The sequence below is a fragment of the Equus caballus genome, chromosome 28 (genome assembly GCF_041296265.1).
Source record: "Equus caballus isolate H_3958 breed thoroughbred chromosome 28, TB-T2T, whole genome shotgun sequence".
In the NCBI taxonomy this organism is placed as follows: Eukaryota; Metazoa; Chordata; class Mammalia; order Perissodactyla; family Equidae; genus Equus; species Equus caballus.
Window position 1 is genome coordinate 38,372,702 of NC_091711.1, and position 17,282 is coordinate 38,389,983.

General features: G+C 42.1%; 1 protein-coding gene across 7 annotated transcripts in view; it reads left to right on the forward strand.

Annotated features, from left to right (window-relative positions):
- The window catches only part of HMGXB4 (HMG-box containing 4), a 32,399-nt gene extending 15,586 nt beyond the window's left edge, over positions 1 to 16,813 (forward strand). For all 7 annotated transcript variants that reach the window (XM_070254284.1, XM_001499685.6, XM_070254285.1 and 4 more), the window contains 6 exons: positions 8,342 to 8,423; positions 9,390 to 9,454; positions 10,450 to 10,555; positions 11,011 to 11,180; positions 16,006 to 16,128; positions 16,625 to 16,813. In XM_070254284.1, coding sequence (XP_070110385.1) covers positions 8,342 to 8,423; positions 9,390 to 9,454; positions 10,450 to 10,555; positions 11,011 to 11,180; positions 16,006 to 16,128; positions 16,625 to 16,669 — 591 coding nt within the window. In that variant the 3' untranslated portion in view covers positions 16,670 to 16,813. The remainder of the gene's footprint in view (positions 1 to 8,341; positions 8,424 to 9,389; positions 9,455 to 10,449; positions 10,556 to 11,010; positions 11,181 to 16,005; positions 16,129 to 16,624) is intronic.
- The last annotated feature ends 469 nt before the right edge of the window (positions 16,814 to 17,282 follow it).

Consider the following 17,282-nt stretch of genomic DNA (forward strand, 5'->3'; position numbering starts at 1 on the left):
TAGGATGTTCAGAAACCACAAGGAGTCCGTGTGACTGACGTGAAGCCAGGAGGTTAAGAGTAACCATGGAGAAGGCAGGGCCCGCCTTCTAGGGAGGGGCAGTAGAGCTGAGTAGGAACTGGCAAATTACAGTCATTAATAGCTATATTTACAGAGTTTTCAATAAGTTCTAAGCACTGCAGTAAATTTTTTATCTCTAGTTTATCAGTGAATTTTTCGAAGAACCCAATGAGGTGTAGGTATTTTCATCTCCATTTCACAGAAATAAGCTGAAAGAAGTGAAGTAGCCTGCCCTGGGACATGCACCTGCTTGGTGGCAAAACAGGAATTGGATCCCAGGTTTTTCTGATTGCGGAATCCGTGCTCTTTCCACGATACCGGAAGATGTTTAAATTATAGTCAGTGATGTATTATAAGAGATAGCAGAAGTTTAGACTACATTTTAGAAAGATTTCCGTTCAGATTAGTGAACATAAAAGCTCTGGTGTGAAAACCTTACTTCTCTGGCACCCTTTCCTTTAGCCAGCAGATTTAGGGATCTCAGTTAAGTTCGCTCAGAAGAGCGTCAGATGGTATAGTGCTCACGAGTACGGACTCCAAAGGCAGACCGAGTTCAGAAGCTGGCCCTGCCACTCCCTAGGTACGTGAGTTGACCTCAGTTTCCTCATCTTTCAAATGGCAGTAAGGAGGGAGCTTACCTCCTAGGGTTGTTCGGAGGTTTAAGTGGTTTCTGCAGGTGAAGCTTTTATAACGCTGTCTCCTACACAATATTAATAGCAATGGAGACATTGGGTTCCTGTCATCAGCAAAAGAAAGCCATGTTTTATTTTTAAGCTTCATAAGTTGTTTTGCCTTAACCCCCAGATGTTTTACCTTTTTAAAAATGTTCTTAAACTGGAGTCAGGGATGGACTTGAAGAGGGCTTTTCATCAGATTCTCAAAGAGTTCTATGACCCAAAAGACTTAAGCATGACTGCTTTATAGAGAGCATCAGGGCCAGCCTTCCTCAGCAAAAAGAGGAGGATCGGCAGCAGTTAGCTCAGGGCTGATCTTCCAAAAAAAAAAAAAAAAAAAAAAGAGCATCAACAAGTTGTTCTTTGAAAGGTCTTGAAACTGTAACATATGTGATCAAACATTTACAAGGAGGTTCTGGCTGTAAAATTACAATGTTATGAGTTACACTTAGTAAGTGGACTTGTTGCAAGTCTCTTGCTACTAATAAGTATCCAAGTTTTCAAAATATCAACATTTTATTAAAAGGAAGTCCATGTTATTCCAGATGTAACCACTGTGATTCACTTGCAATACTGTATGTTTTCTTTCAAGAAAGAGTCTAGAGTGGAAATACTGGCCTTGCATTTAGAATCACATGGAAATGGTTTGTATACACAGTCATGTGCTACATAACGATGTCTCCATCAAGGATGGACCGCGTATACGATGGTGGTCCCATGTAGCCTAGGAGTATAGGAGGATATACCATTTAGGTTTGTGTAGTACACTCTACGATGTTCGCACAACAACAGAATCGCCTAATGACACATTTCTCAGAATGTATCCCTGTTGTTAAGTAATTCTTGGCTATATAGACATCACCCATTATTTGTGTATTTCTTTTTCTTTTTTTTTTTTTGAGGAAGATTAGCTCTGAGCTAACTACTGCCAATCCTCCTCTTTTTGCTGAGGAAGGCTGGCCCTGAGCTAACATCTATGCCCATCTTCCTCTATTTTATATGTGGGATACCTACCACAGCATGGCTTTTTGCCAAGCAGTGCCATGTCCACACCCAGTATCTAAACCTGTGAACCCAGGGCTGCAGAGAAGTGGAACATGCGAACTTAACTTCTGGGCCACCAGGCGGGCCCCTATTTGTGTATTTCTAACTACAAATTTAGAAGTGTCTGTGCTCTGGAAAAATTTATTTATTTATTTTTATTTTTTATTAAGATTATGATAGTTTACAACCTCGTGAAATTTTAGTTGTACATTATTGTTAGTCATGTTGTAGGTGCACCACTTCACCCTTTGTGCCCTCCCTCCACCCCTCCTTTCCCCTGGTAACCACCAATCAGTTCTCTTTGTCTCTATGTTTAATTTCCACCTATGAGTGGAGTCATACAGAGAAATATCTGGCTTATTTCACTTAACATAATACCTTCAAGGTCCATCCATGTTGTTGTGAATGGGACGATTTTATCTTTTTTATGGCTGAGTAGTATTCCATTGTATATATATACACCATATCTTCTTTGTCCAATCATCAGTTGATGAACATTTAGGTTGCTTCCACGTCTTGGCTATTGTAAATAATGCTGCAATGAACATAGAGGTGCATGGGACTTTTGGAATTGCTGATTTCAAGTTCTTTGGATAGTTACCCAGTAGTGGGATGGCTGGGTCATAAGATATTTCTATTTTTAATTTTTTGAGAAATCTCCATACTGTTTTCCAGAGTGACTGCACCAGTTTGCATTCCCACCAACAGTGTATGAGGGTTCTTTTTCTCCACAACCTCTCCAACATTCGTCACTTTTTGTTTTGGTTATTTTTGCCATTCTAACAGGTGTAAGGTGATATCTTAGTGTAGTTTTGATTTGCGTTTCCCTGGTGATTAGTGATGATGAGCATCTTTTCATGTGTCTATTGGCCATCCATATATCTTCTTTGGAGAAATGTCTGTTCATGTCCCCTGCCCATTTTTTGATCAGGTTGTTTGATTTTTTGTTGTTGAGCTGTGTGAGTTCTTTATATATTATGGAGATTAACCCTTTGTTGGATAAATAACTTGTAAATATTTTTTCCCAACTAGTGGGTTGTTTTTTTGTTTCAATCCTGTTTTCCCTTGCCTTGAAGAAGCTCTTTAGTCTGATGAAGTCCCATTTGTTTATTCTTTCTATTGTTTCCCTCATCTGAGGGGTTATGGTGTCTGAAAACATCCTTTTGATACTGATGTCAAAGAGCATACTGCCTATATTCTCTTCTAGAAGACTTATTATTTCAGGTCTAATCTTTAGGTCTTTGATCCATTTTGAGTTTATTTTTGTGAATGGTGAAAAAGAATGGTCAATTTTCATTCTTTTACATGTGGCTTTCCAGTTTTCCCAGCACCATTTGTTGAAGAGACTTTCTTTTCTCCATTGTAGGCCCTCAGCTCCTTTGTCAAAGATTAGTTGTCCAGCCCTGGAAAAAATTTAACCCTTAACTTTGAATTTCAAACTTTAGGTCCACAAGACTGGAGTTGCATCTTGCACGATGGTTAGGTTCTAAGGTCAGCACATGGGTGAAAACTCTAAGTAGTCAGAGTTTCCCTTGAAAATTCCTTAGCAAGGCTCCATGGTGAAGGCTGACAGATTCTGAGTCCAACAGAACATCAGCACAATGCAGCTAGATTTTTCTCTCTTCGACACCAGATGAAGTCATTGGAATATGTTCATGAGCCATGATTTTATTATTTTTAATTATGTTAGCAACAAACATTGGCCTCACACTTGGGTAGTGAGTTGCACACACTGAGAGAGACATACAGGAACTGTCTGGAGAAAACAGATTTATGCTCTCTGTCGCACTTGCTCCAGGGAATAGATTCTTTTTTTTTTTTTTTAAGATTTTATTTTCCTTTTTCTCCCCAAAGCCCCCCGGTACATAGTTGTATATTCTTCGTTGTGGGTCCTTCTGGTTGTGGCATGTGGGACGCTGCCTCAGCGTGGTCTGATGAGCAGTGCCACGTCCATGCCCAGGATTCAAACCAACGAAACACTGGGCCGCCTGCAGCGGAGCGCGCGAACTTAACCACTCGGCCACGGGGCCAGCCCCCCGAGGAATAGATTCTTAAAGTGGGATCACCCAGAATAATCAATCCATGGTGTGTGCTCGCTCTCGCGCACGCACTCATTTTCTCTCTCGCCCCTGTCACTCAAATGGCCGAACATAGAACTTAGGTAAACTGGTGTATGTGTGTGGTGCCACTCCATTGCATCTTGGCCAAATAAAGGAGATTTGAAAGGAGGGCGGCTTGGTTGGAACACCTAAGCATTGTGGGATGTGAGGCTGCTACTAAATTGATAAAGGAGATGCTGTACCCAGAGCTCCCTGTGACACCTCTACACAGGACTGGCTGCACCGGAAGAATAGTAAAAATAGGACCTTTCCTATTTAAATGAAATGCTCAAGTACAGACCATGCTGCTGTTTTCCTTGTCTGGTTTAGGTCAAATGATTTCACCCTGTCCTCCTTCACGAAAATTTCTATTCTAAAAAAAGCTTGTATTGGCTTTTTGAGTACCACAACTTCTTTTTTTTTTAAGTTTTATTTTTTGGTGAAGAAGATTGGCCCTGAGCTAACATCTATTGCCAATCTTCCTCTTTTTTTTGTTTCCTCCCCAAAGCCCCCCAGTACATAGTTGTATATTTTAGTTGTGGGTCCTTCTAGTTGTGGCATGTGGGACGCTGTCACAGCGTGGCCTGATGAGCAGTGCCATGTCCACATTCAGGATCCAAACCGGCAAACCCTGGGACCCCAAAGCGGAGTGCACGAACCCAACCAACCAGCCATGGGGCCAGCCCCAGATACCACAACTTCTATTTTGAAGAAAACAGAGGGAATAGAAAAGAACTCATAGTAGTTTTCTATTGTAGCATAACCAGTTATCACAAATTTAGCAGGTTATAGCAACACCCATTTATCTCGCAGTTCTGGAGATAGAAGTCCAGGTAGGCTCAGTGGGTTTCTGCTCAGGCTCTCGCAAGACTGAATCATGGCCTTCGCCAGAGGTCCTCTCCCGGGTTCTCGTCTGAGGCCAGAGGTCCTCTGCCGGGTTCTCATCTGAGGCCAGAGGTCCTCTCCCGGGTTCTCGTCTGAGGCCAGAGGTCTTCTTCCAGGTTGGTGGCAGCATTCAGTTCCTTGCCGTTGTAGAGTTCCTGGCAACTTGTTTTCTTCAAGTTCAAGGTCAGGAGGAGAGTGTCTGCTGTTGCATCTTGTCTCTTTTAAGGGCTCACCTGATAAAGCCAGGCCTATTCAGGGTAGTCTCCTTTTTGATTAACTCAGATTCAACTCACTGGGGACCTTAATTACATCTGCAAAATCCGTTTTGCCACATAGCATATCCTACTCATGGGAGTTCTAGCCCATCATATTCACACTCAAGGGGAGGGAATTAGAAAGGGCTTGTAAACCAGGGGCCAGAAATCTTGGAAGCTGTCTTGGAATTCTGCCCACCACAGAAATATTATTATTGAGTACCTACTGAAATGCTGAACACTGTTGGATTAATTCCCACCTTTGAGTAAAATGGTGTTATCCAAGTGTTACAGGGAAACTAGAGCTCGGAGATGAATAATCGTGTAACTAGCAAATGGTATGGTCAGGATTCTCACCTAGATCTGTTGGCCTCCTAAGCCCAGGGAGGCTCTTTCCATTTTGTCACACTTTCTCTGTTAAATGCTGTCACTTCCCCTCCTTTCCCATTTATTTGCTTCTCTCCAGCCCCCGCCCCCCCCCCCCCCCATGGCTGTTGGCCGTCCTCATCTGTGCCTGCACTGCTGTGGCCCCTGATTGGTCTTCTTCGCCAGTCCCTTCTCCACAGTCCCAAAGGGAACCTGACCGTGTAACATCCTGCTTAGAGTACTTGAATCACTTCTTTCCCGTAGGGTCCATGCTGGTTATTAGAGGTTACGAAGCGTCAGTCTGGGCTCTGCCTGCTTCTCTAACATGATCTCTCCCCTCTCTTTGATGAGTGTTACCACGTGTTGTTTCCTCTGCCAAGAACACTCCTGACCACTCTTCATCTGGCTAATTCTGCCCAGCTTTCAGGTCTGGATTAAATGTCACTTCCTCCAGAGCCTTTCTCTGACTCTAATTAGGTGAGGTGCTCCTATTACGTCTTCTTGTGGCGTCCAATACTTTGCCTATAGTATTAGCACATTTCATTGTGATGACGTATTACTCTGTCCTGTCTGTCAGACTGACTGATTTTGGCTGTGTCCCAATGTCTGGCTTGAAGTGGACACTCTAATAAATATTTATTAATAAATAAATGGCAGAGTGCTTTGATAGGTTACTTTTTTGTGTTGCCTTTGAAACCTTTCATTTTTATTCTCTGCTTCTCCTTCTTTGCCATTGAAATACTTTTAATATCACATATCAGAAGAGCTATCCACTTCTCACATGTTTTATTCAGGATCAAATAATTAGTATAAGATGAAGCTGGGAAAGGATGATGGGTCTTTAAGCTTTAAATTTTGTATGCTTTCCACTATTTTGTGCTGCATAATTGCCTTAGCATAAGATCTGGGCTTTGAGCGCATTCTCTTAGCTACTCGCTATGCCTGCTCCATGTACTCCATGATTGCTAGTTTATTTTCTACAAGCATGAATAAAGTCCTTTATAAGAGGAACCCCTTGCTTCAGTGTGTGGATTTGGATCTGGTATATTGGCCAAGAGCTGTGATTCATTTCATAAAGGCAGTTTTGATTTGGTGTGACAGCTATAGATAGCCTCGTGGAATAGGGTGCATTAACCTTTTACAGTATTATCTCATGTTTGAGAAAACGTTGTTCAGACTCCTTGTACGTTTTATAATATGGCCAAAGGAGCTGGGAAATCCCTCAAGCACACAGTCTTTCTAATGTTCTCAATATTTAGCAGTGAGATTGATTCTATACTTGAGAAAGATTTGGCTCTGCACAGACTTCCACAAATTGTTCTTTCACCATATACTCTAGTAAATGTCAGGCCTATGGATAAGCTGTTTTAAAAGATTAGTTTAAAATTTTGAAGCTAAATTTATAACAAACATACTGCAATTTTTATATCTGAAGAAGAGCTCTCTCATTCAAAGCAGTTCCTTTGGAAGGTGTTCCAGGAATGTTTCCATTCCTCAAAATTGCAAAAGGAATTCTAAACAAGTTTTGTTATTGCCATGAGTCTCAGCCAGTCTTTGGCCTGTGAGAGTAGTTATTTTATGAAAGCTATATTAAGAACTGTCAGGTGAACGAAGTGTTTGATCAGGCTTAGTTTAAAACGAGATGCAGCTCTGACGTCTTGAGACACAACTGTGTTGTTTGTTGGGTTGTTTTTGGTCATAAAATCTGACTCTTGAAGCAAACAGAAGTTCCCAGTAGCTTTTGGAGCCCCAGACATTTCTGTCATTAAATTACCGTGGGGCAGAAAGGACTGTCTTGGAGGGGATGGAGAGCTGATCATTCATATTATGACACTTACAGAGGATGTTTTAAAGGAAAGCCATACTGAAAACGTCTCAGTTTATTGGAAAAAGATTATAAAGGGATAATCTTTTCTTTTTAAATAGTAACTTTTTCTGTAAGGAAGCAACATATCTTCCTTCTTTGGCCCATAACACATGCCCCTGGAAGTCAGGCCTGGGTTGTAGTCATTCTGGTGTTAGAACTCGCTTAGTTGTCGGACCCAAGCAAGTCACTGTTCTGAGTTTCCTTTTCACCATCCTCAAAATGAGAAGTTTGGACGGATGTTATAGCTAATGCATCTTTTCAGGTAGACATACTTAACTTTTTTCCCCAGTCTATGGATAGTTGTAATGTGGAATGCATAGTAATAGTCTTTTGGTTTTTATATCCCTCATTGAACTGGCTTTAAAAGCATATTTGATTTTGCTTCTCAAGAATCGTGCATTGCTTTTAGAATTGTTATAACACAGTGAAGAATAACGTGCTTCAAGTAGTACAAAGCAGTTTGTTGGAGTGGAAGAGGTTCACCTCACGCTGACTACCAAAGAATTGTCTTCAGTTATTTATTTACTTCTCACCTTGGACCACGAGATTGGGAATAATAAAATAATGATAAGCTACAAGTGACAGTAAAAGCAGGATCAGGGAAATTAGAAGATTAGAAATCAAAACCAGAGGAACAAAAAGAACATAGATTTGACTCTGGCTTTCTGCCCCAAGTTTAAAGGGAAGTTATGTGGTTCTCTTCAAAGATGAGGAAAATGACATCCCAGGAGAGGTTAAGATTTTCTTATCACCTTGTTCTGAAAGAATATATAACATGGGATTGTATGTAGGAAAAATGAAGAGTTTTACAAATAATTATCATGTAGCTGGAACACCCTGAAACATATAAACATAATTGAGCATGTGGATTTTACGTTCTAAAAGTAAAACTGATAAAATATACATCTCTGAGTGATAAGTACAATGGATTAAAAATTAATTATCCTGTTTAGGGAAACTAGTTAGTAGTTTAGAACTCTCTCCTTGATGAAAAAGTATAGAAGCCTTTTCTATTTTCTTACCATAGGTTCAGGGTTACTCAACTTGTGTTCTAATTAAGTCTTACCCTGTTCTATTTTTATGTGGCACTAGCCAAAAAAGAAGAACATGTCGGCCTACCAGGTGTTCTGTAAAGAGTATCGTGTGACCATTGTGGCTGACCATCCGGGTATCGGTAAGAACATTTCTGATCTCTAGTGTTTTTACTTTCTGTTTGTATCTCTGAAGCAGTGCAGTTAATCCAGTCAGCAGGCAACTTCTTCCCGTAGTATTAAAGGAACACAAACCTAATTTCTTTCCTTGCTTCTTCAAATCACTTTAGATTTTGTCTTAGTTCACCCCATCCATAAAAGAGATATGCTTTTTATTTATATCTCTTAAATTGGTAAAGTGGGAAACAGGAAAAGTACATGTTACAAAGCACAGTACATAGATATGCGGCTGTTTATTCTCAAGACCCCATAGTGGACCTTTTCCGTAAACTGCGCCTGGGTGTGGAGCTGTAGTGAGATGACTTGTGTTCATATTTGTCTCTATCTGAGACGTCAGTGAGGGTCCACAGACCTTGGACAAGCACTGAACTCTGCAGACCGCCTTTCCTGAGGTGGAGAACAGCTTCCTGAACTTCTCCTCGCGGCGGGTGTGAGGCACACGGGAAGTACCACGGAAGACATGGGCGTGCTCTGTAAAGCCTGTCCTTGCTTTACAAATGGGAGGGCAGCGTTACACTCTGGGGAGCGGCTTCTGAGTTGCACTAGGGAAATCTGTCTTTGGTTCTGAGGTCTCAGAAATTCGGTAAAAATCTAACAACTTTCATCAAACTTTCCGTAACGTATTGTCTTTAACCTGAGTTGATGAGCCCTATCGTGGGACCAAATTCAAAGACAGCAGAATGATGCTGAAGCAAGAAATCCCTGGCGAGTAGATGTGTGAGAATTGGTGCCTGTCCCCTGACCACCAGAACAGCCCCTCCCCTACAGAAGAACCCGGAAGAGTGATGGGGCTTGGTTTGCTGGAAGAACCTTGTGCTATCTAAATCTGATTTTCAAAACCGTTTTTCCAGTTTTTGCTCTCATCAATCTTCTGTTTTGTTGATAGTTAAACCTTTACTGTATTGGATTTTTTACTCTTTTTATGCCAGATTTTGGGGAACTTAGTAAAAAACTGGCTGAGGTGTGGAAGCAATTGCCAGAAAAGGACAAACTAGTAAGTATACTTTCTTACAAACACATTTTTCATTGCTTATAAAATGTGCAGTTTTCCTATAAACCACCCAGGCAAACACTGAAAACAGTGGAAAAAAATTACAAATCAGTGGGAAGTGGTTTAACAGAGGGCGTTAACACTGGTTGGTGTCAGTTTACTCTAGATGAGGATTTAGCTGCAAGAGGCTGTGTTTCTAACCTCATCTAGTTTTTTTGCAACAACATTACATTTGAGCCAAGATGACCTAACTTGGGCGGTGATTAAAGTGTTAACGGAGAATCTGAAGTCAGAGCCCTTTGCTGCAAACACCTCCTCATCAGCCTTGGTCTGTGAACTGATGGAAGTCATCCACTTCGTAGTCACTGCAAATAATAAAAACATGAGACTACGTGTACTAGGTAACCAGGTTCCAGGTCAGCATCCTCATCAACCACTACCAAGGAGTGTACCCTACTGTCAGGAAGCTAAGAAGACAATGATAAATAGTCGTGTCTGAATCACTTATAGTCGCTTTCCAATTGGGTGGTATGAATGTGGTCTAGGAATTATAATTACCATCTTGCTTTAAGGCACAGCTCTTCTGGGTGAAATAACTAAAATATTTTCCACTCAGGTAGATTATCTTTAGTTTCTGTTTTCTGTGTCAGTGTTATCCTGCTATTGGTATTGCCCACCAGCACATTAGAATAAATATTTAAACCGCATGGACATTATACTGAGCCAGGTGTTTACTCCATGATTTTACATTTCAACTGTAGAGTGATCTACAAATCAGTGCTGAGGTCTGACCGTTAGCACTGCTGAATATTTGTGGGCCTCACTGAGATCCGGCTGTAACCCCCGTCTGAGGCCTGTTCACTGACCCTCAGCTTGAAAGTTAGCATTAGCCCTCTGCCTGCCCCTCCACGGTGCCCTTTCTTCATTCTCCTCTTCGTGACTGCTTTCCCTTTTGTGGCCTTTTTATTTTATTTTATTTTGCTCTGATCTGATTGCAGATTTGGAAGCAGAAAGCTCAGTATCTGCAACACAAACAGAACAAAGCAGAAGCTACCACAGTGAAGAGAAAAGCCTCCAGCTCAGAAGGGGCCGTGAAAGTGAAAGGTGATGAGCACATCCCTCTCCTGCTTTGGATTCTTTCCCCTAGAGCACTGTTCATTTTTGCTTCCTTGCTAGGAAACTGGGAGAGCAGCCTATGTTAGGAGCAGATCGATATCCAACTATTACTACTGAATATTATAGGTTGCAAAAAAAAATCTGGAAAGCATAAATCAGAAGTTAGCAAAATTTTTCTGTAAATGGCCGGAGAGTAAATACCTAGGCCTTGCAGGCCACGTGCATTTTCTGTCATATATTCTTCCTTGTTTCTTCTACAACCATTTAAAGATGTAAAACTATTCTTAGCTCGCAGGCCATATAAAAACAGGTCACATTTGGCCCACAGTCCATAGATTTGCTAATCCCGGGTATAGCTCATTAAAGGAAACTCAGGAAGGACAGTTTTGTGGTGTTCAAGGCCATAAGCAAGCTTTATCTCTCTATTTTGTCTTTGTTCACAGCTTCCTCTGCAGGAGTACTGTCACCCCAAAAGAAGTCCCCGCCCACCACCATGCTGTTACCAGCCTCGCCAGCCAAATCGCCTGAGACAGAGCCCATTGATGTTGCTGCTCATCTGCAGCTGTTGGGAGAGTCGCTAAGCCTCATTGGACACCGCCTGCAGGAAACTGAGGTGAGCACAACTGTCAGCACCATGACTCCAGCTGCTGATAGCGTTTGACTCTGTTCACTCATCCCACATATATTCATTGAGCAGCTACTGTATGCTAGATTATGCCAGGTGTTCAGGACGCAGTGATAAAGGACACGTGGTAATAGAAGCATTCAGAAATTTGGAATCTGTCTACTAGCTCTCAAAGTTTACATTAATACCATCCTGTTGAAACAACTGCACAAAAAGAAATTAGAATGCCTTATAACTTTTTTCCCCCAGTTTTATTGAGATATAATTGACATATGACCCTGTTACTTATTTTTATTTTTTTAAAAATGCAATGGAGGGGCCAGCCTGGTGGCATAGCAGTTAAGTTCACACGCTCCACTTCAGTGGCTCTGGGCTTGCAGGTTCGGATCCCAGGCGCAGATGCACGCACTGCTCATCAAGCCACGCTGTGGCAGGCGTCCCACGTATAAAATAGAGGAAGATGGGCACGGATGTTAGTTCATGGCCAATCTTCCTCAGGAAAAAGGGGAGGATTGGCAACAGATGTTAGCTCAGGGTTAATCTTTCTCACCCAAAACAGAAAAAGAGAGAGAGAAAATGCAATGGAAAAAATGAGTACAGATCCCATGAAAGTTTTGATCACTCATGCTTGTAAGAGAGTTTGAATTTTTTTGTGCATTTCCAGTAAGGTTTTGAATAGACAGATTACACTGTGTGGGGTCCTCCTACTTTTTTGAAAATAGGTAGCAAAAAAGGGAAATGGAGGTTCTCCAGCCCCTCATTATTCAGCACTTGAATTTCACAGTGCTCTGTGCCCTGGGGAGATCTTTGTCCTTTTAAGCTTCAATTTCAAAACCACTTAACCTGCAAGGCTGTCATGTTCCATTTCTGTTACCATATTCAATTTCTAATCATATTATCCCCTTGGCTAACTCAGTGGTATAGTATTTTAGTTTTCCACTGGGTCCTGATAGGACATTTCAGCAAAAAAGTCAGTCTGAGCTACTAAAGCCATTTTTAAGCTAAGAAATCACTGTAGAAATATAGAACTATCCACTTGCTTCTATGTGGGAGTTGAATTATTATTCAACAAGTAAAATGCCAAAGGCCACAAGAGCTGAAGCTATATCTGAGTTCTTTGGCTAGTTTGGCTAGTTTCTAAAAATTTAGCAGGTGTCAAAACAGCTAGAGTACTTTTATGTAGGCTCAGCTATTTGAATGGATATAGATATTTCCAGAATAAAATATTCTGGAATCTTTATTTATTTTTCATATTTAGACATTCTTATATTTCCTAGAAAGAATTAAAAATTAATGTTCTCATCTTGCATATTCCAGATTTTCCCTCATATTTCCATTTCCTTTAGCAAATATTGTTGAGTATCTAGGCATTATTCCAAAAACTTGGGGGAGCAGAAAATCTGAGGAGCTCCCTGATGATTTCCTGTCATCAAGAAACTTACAGTCTAATTGGAAAGATAGAATAAATACATAATTAGCAAATTAAAACAAGCCAGTTCCTTTGAGCAGTTGCTGTGAGAGAGTTACACAGATGTAGTGACCAGAAAAGGGGAAGAATTTTGCAGGATCTCTAGTCCAGTTTTTTGTTTATGTAACAGTCTTTTTGAGATGTTATACACATGCCATAAAGCTCACCCTTTTAAAATGTGGAATTTAGTGGGGTTTAGTATATTCGCAGACTTGTGGACCCATTACTGCTAATTCCAGAACACCTTCATCTCCCCCGAAAGAAACCCCATACTCATTAGCAGTCATTCCTCATTCCCCCTCCTCTCCGCTTTTCCCCAGCCTTAAGTCATTTGCATGTATCCTCACACTTTCGCAATTTCCACCTACGACTTACACTATTATTTACTTAATATTTTTATTTCAATGAATCTATCCAATGATATCCTCGATATCACTTGTGATATTCTAACTTTTTTCTAATATACATCAAAATGGATGTATATCAAAATAATTGGTGTTCACCTATATGCCACCTGAAATCACATTTTCTACTTTAAGGAACTTTGATTTATACAATTCACGCATTGAAAGATTGAATACCTGAAGCCTCATGAAATTCACTGACTGTTGGAGGTTTACACAACTGTTTGTGACAGAGCCCAGCTTGCCTCACTTCTTGCCCTGTTCTCATGCTGCTGTCCCGTGCGAGCTAAAGCAGGTAGAATAGCATGAGAGAACAGAGAGCCAGGGGGAGTTGGGAGGAGCTGTGTGAAAGGAAGGTGGTATTCCAGCTGGACCGGAAAGGGTCGGGACGACTGTCTCGTGGAGATGTTGGAGAGACGTTCCAAACGAAGGAACCAGCTACATCTCTTTCTCCTCGGGGTCTGCTGCAGAGATGGGGGAAGGAGACTTAGCGGGGCTCTAGACCCCCATGCCCACTTGAACCAGATCTTTTACCTCTTTTATATATTGGTGTTCTGGGGTTCAGTTTTATTTGAACTGGGGTTTTACTGCTAATGTGATGAAACACTGGCACATCCAGTGCATAAGGCAGAGGCAAGCTGAATGTTAAAGCTGTAGCCCAAGTCACAGGGCACCTTCCTGGGCGTTCTGAAGTGTCCTGCTGTGCTTTGCTGCTCAGGAACTGCAGGGGTTTTTTGAGTAGGGAGGGATGTGATCAGAAGGCTCATTTGGTTTTCTCTGAGAATAGCTTCTATTTTAGATTGGGAGTGAAAAGAGACCAGAATTGGGAAGAAGTTATAACAATAGTCTAGATATGACAAAGATTTGAATTAATTCAACGGATGTTTATTGAGGGCTCCACCAGTAGTTACTGGGAGGATATAAAAAGGAATAGATGGGCTGGCCCAGTGGCATAGTGGTTAAGTCTGCACACTTTGCATCAGTGGCCCGGGGTTTGCGGGTTTGGATCCCAGGCATAGACCTACACACTGCTCCTCAAGCCACGTTCTGGTGGCGACCCACATACAAAATAGAGGAAGATTGGCACAGATGTTAGCTCAGTGACAGTCTTCCTCAAGCAAAAAGAGGAAGGTTGACAACAGATGTTAGCTCACGGCCAATCTTCCTCACCAAAAAAAAAAAAAAAAAAACCAGACACACAAGGAATAGAACATAGTTCCTGCCTTCAAGTTTTTGTAATCCATTAGGAGAGTGAGACATAAAATATTAGCTATTATTAACTGTAGGGCAAAAGCAATGAAATGACATCATTAATTGCTAACTTTCGTTCAGTGCTTACTCAGGCAGCTTTGGTTCAGAGTGCTTCATACGGATTTCATTTAATTCACACTGCAGCCTTTGTAAGGCAGAGTTTTTGTTCCCTCTGTTTTATAGAAGGAAAAACAGACTTAGAGAGGTTAAGTAATTTGCTCTGGGGTTCAGCCCCTAAGTGCCGAAACAGAGGCTTGAATGTGGTGGTGTGAGCTCAAGGTCCATGCTCTTAAGCCCTAGCCGTACTGCTTCCCTTGAAAGGGAACAGGGGCAGACATTGGACGAGGAGGATGAGGGGAGGAAGAGTCAACCATGGCAAGGCCTGGAGACTGGGCAGTTGTGGGAATGGTGGTGACTTTAGCAGAGAAAGGAGCACTAGGAGGAGGGGGAGGGTATTTCTCATTCCAGCGTGTTGAGATTGAGAAACGGCCAAAGGGAGAGACCTAGCAGGCAGCCGGAAATGCAGTTTCGGAGATGCAGATGCTGGCGATAAGGGTAACAATTACTGATGCTTTGTGAGCACTTACCATGTACCAGGCACCATCCCGAGTACAGTCATGCACTGTGTAATGACATTTTGGTCAACAGCAGACTGCATGTACAACTGTGGTCCCATAGGCTTGTACCATTTAGCCTAGGTGTGTGGTAGGCTACACCATCGAGATTCGTGTAAATACACCCTGATATTCGCACAACACTGAAAGGGCCTAACAACGAATTTCTCAGAGCATATCCCCGCTGTTAGGTGACGCATGACTGCACTTTATATCTATTATCTCACTTAATCCCCTACGTGCCACAGATGCTATTAGTGCTCTGTTTGACAGGCACAGCATAGTAAGCAGCTGGCCCAGTAGAAAAACAGTGAGTGGGAGAGTCGGGTTCTGGACCCGGCAGAGAGCCCGGAGCTCATTCTCTGCACCACGCGCTCCGCTGCCTCCCTAGGTGATGCATTCGCACACTGCTCCTGGTGGAAGCAGATTATACGAGAGCCGGGCAGCAGCATTTGCAGCAAGCAATCTCATTTCTTATGGCTTTGAGTCACAGAGATAGAGACAATATGAATTGTACAAGATATTAAAATTTGAAATGAACCAAATTCACTTCTTTTTGAGAGTGAACCCAGAAAAGTGATATCAGCTATCAAAAGCCACCTATATGGAGATATATGGAGAAGTATGTGTATGTTTATATGGAATGGTAATGTATAGGGCTGTGGAGTTCTCGTAGTTAGCACATTTGAGCTGCGTTTGTGGACTTCATAAGAAAACTGCTTTTGCATATGCGATCTCCACAAAGCCTCCCAGCAGCTCCCTGGAGTCGTTAAGGCATTTTCTACTGTTCCTAAGTCTGGGCCTTTTCATACTAGTCCTAAGGGACTAACCCGAGGTCTCATAGAGGGAAAGATGGCTTAGGAAGATAGAAAGGAGACCTGGGAATGTATTGTAAGAAGTTTTCTCTTTAAACAGCTTACAGGGTTATCAAAGCAGATACCTTCCATTTTTGCTGCGAGTTTCGTAGAGCTGCCTAAGACTTAAAGAGCCCCGTGAGGAAATCAGCCAGCCCGCAGAGAGAGCGCGAGAGTATGATTCCACTGACAGGTTCCCTCCTTTCCCACTCTCCCTTTCAGGGCATGGTGGCTGTGTCGGGCAGTTTGTCCGTGCTTCTGGATTCCATTATCTGTGCGCTTGGCCCCTTGGCGTGTCTGACCACACAACTACCTGAATTGAATGGCTGTCCCAAACAAGTCTTGGTGAGTTTTCCTTGGATTTTTTGGGCCAAACCCCTTGGGAGCCAGAGAGACTCTGCCTTAATGAACTCTATCAGGCAGAAGCGCATAAGGCTTCCTGGCGTGTAGTGCTCCCTGCATACATCGGCCCGTGCAACGTGATACTGTATTGTCGAATGCATGCCGTGCTTTCGGTGAAACTAGAAAACGTGCCATGTCCCAGAACAGTCCTTTGAAGAGGAGCGTGGCTGTCCTTGAGGGCTGCGAGGCCTCCTGTGTTCCTGTCTGCTCCTCCATACAGAGAGCGCAGGGGCCTCCACCTCTTTGCTGCTAGGATTAATGGGGGAGGTCAGTAGAGAAGCTCCTGGCATAACGGACAGCAGGATGCCATCTACATTCTGCCCCCTTTGCTCTAACTCTGGTTTTTTCTTTCTCATCTCTCTGCCCTGAGTAAAGAAATATGTCTCAAAGAACTAAGGTAAAGTACTCTTCAATTGAACCTTTTTCCCTTGTTTTGCAGTCAAACACATTAGACAACATTGCTTACATCATGCCTGGACTGTGACAGCAAAGAATCATGGGATAGAAAACTTACTGACCCATTGCTGGTTCGTGTATATATATATATGACTGTTCCAGATCCTTCACTGGCCTCTGGGTGTAGGTTTTAAATTTTTATATATATACATATATATATATATATATATAATGTATAATATATACATAGGACTGTAACTACTTTGCTTTTAATAATTTTATGAAATGGCAAAGGTTTAGCCAAGAGGAAACCTTGGCATGAATATGGGCTTGGGATTCTCTTTTCTCCTGTGGTGGATAAATCTGCCTTAAAAATCAGTGTAACTTGGGGGCTGGAGGCTTGTTCTGGGTGCCAAGGGCATCTCTTTAGGACAGCTAAAATGTAATTTTTTTCCAAACTCAGTTGTACCTCCAGACCCATCACTGACCATTTGCCTTACCTGTCTTACAGTCTGAAATGTAATAGGAAAGATTATGGGAAGATGGCCAGTTGACTGAAAGTACAAAGCCTTTGAACTTGAAGTGACCTAGGTGGGAAGTGACAGAATCGTTCCCATCTTACAGTTAGTGCAATGGCTTCGGTGAACTTAATAGGGGGTTCATTCCAATTCCTGCTATACAGGTGTCCATGTCTCAAAATT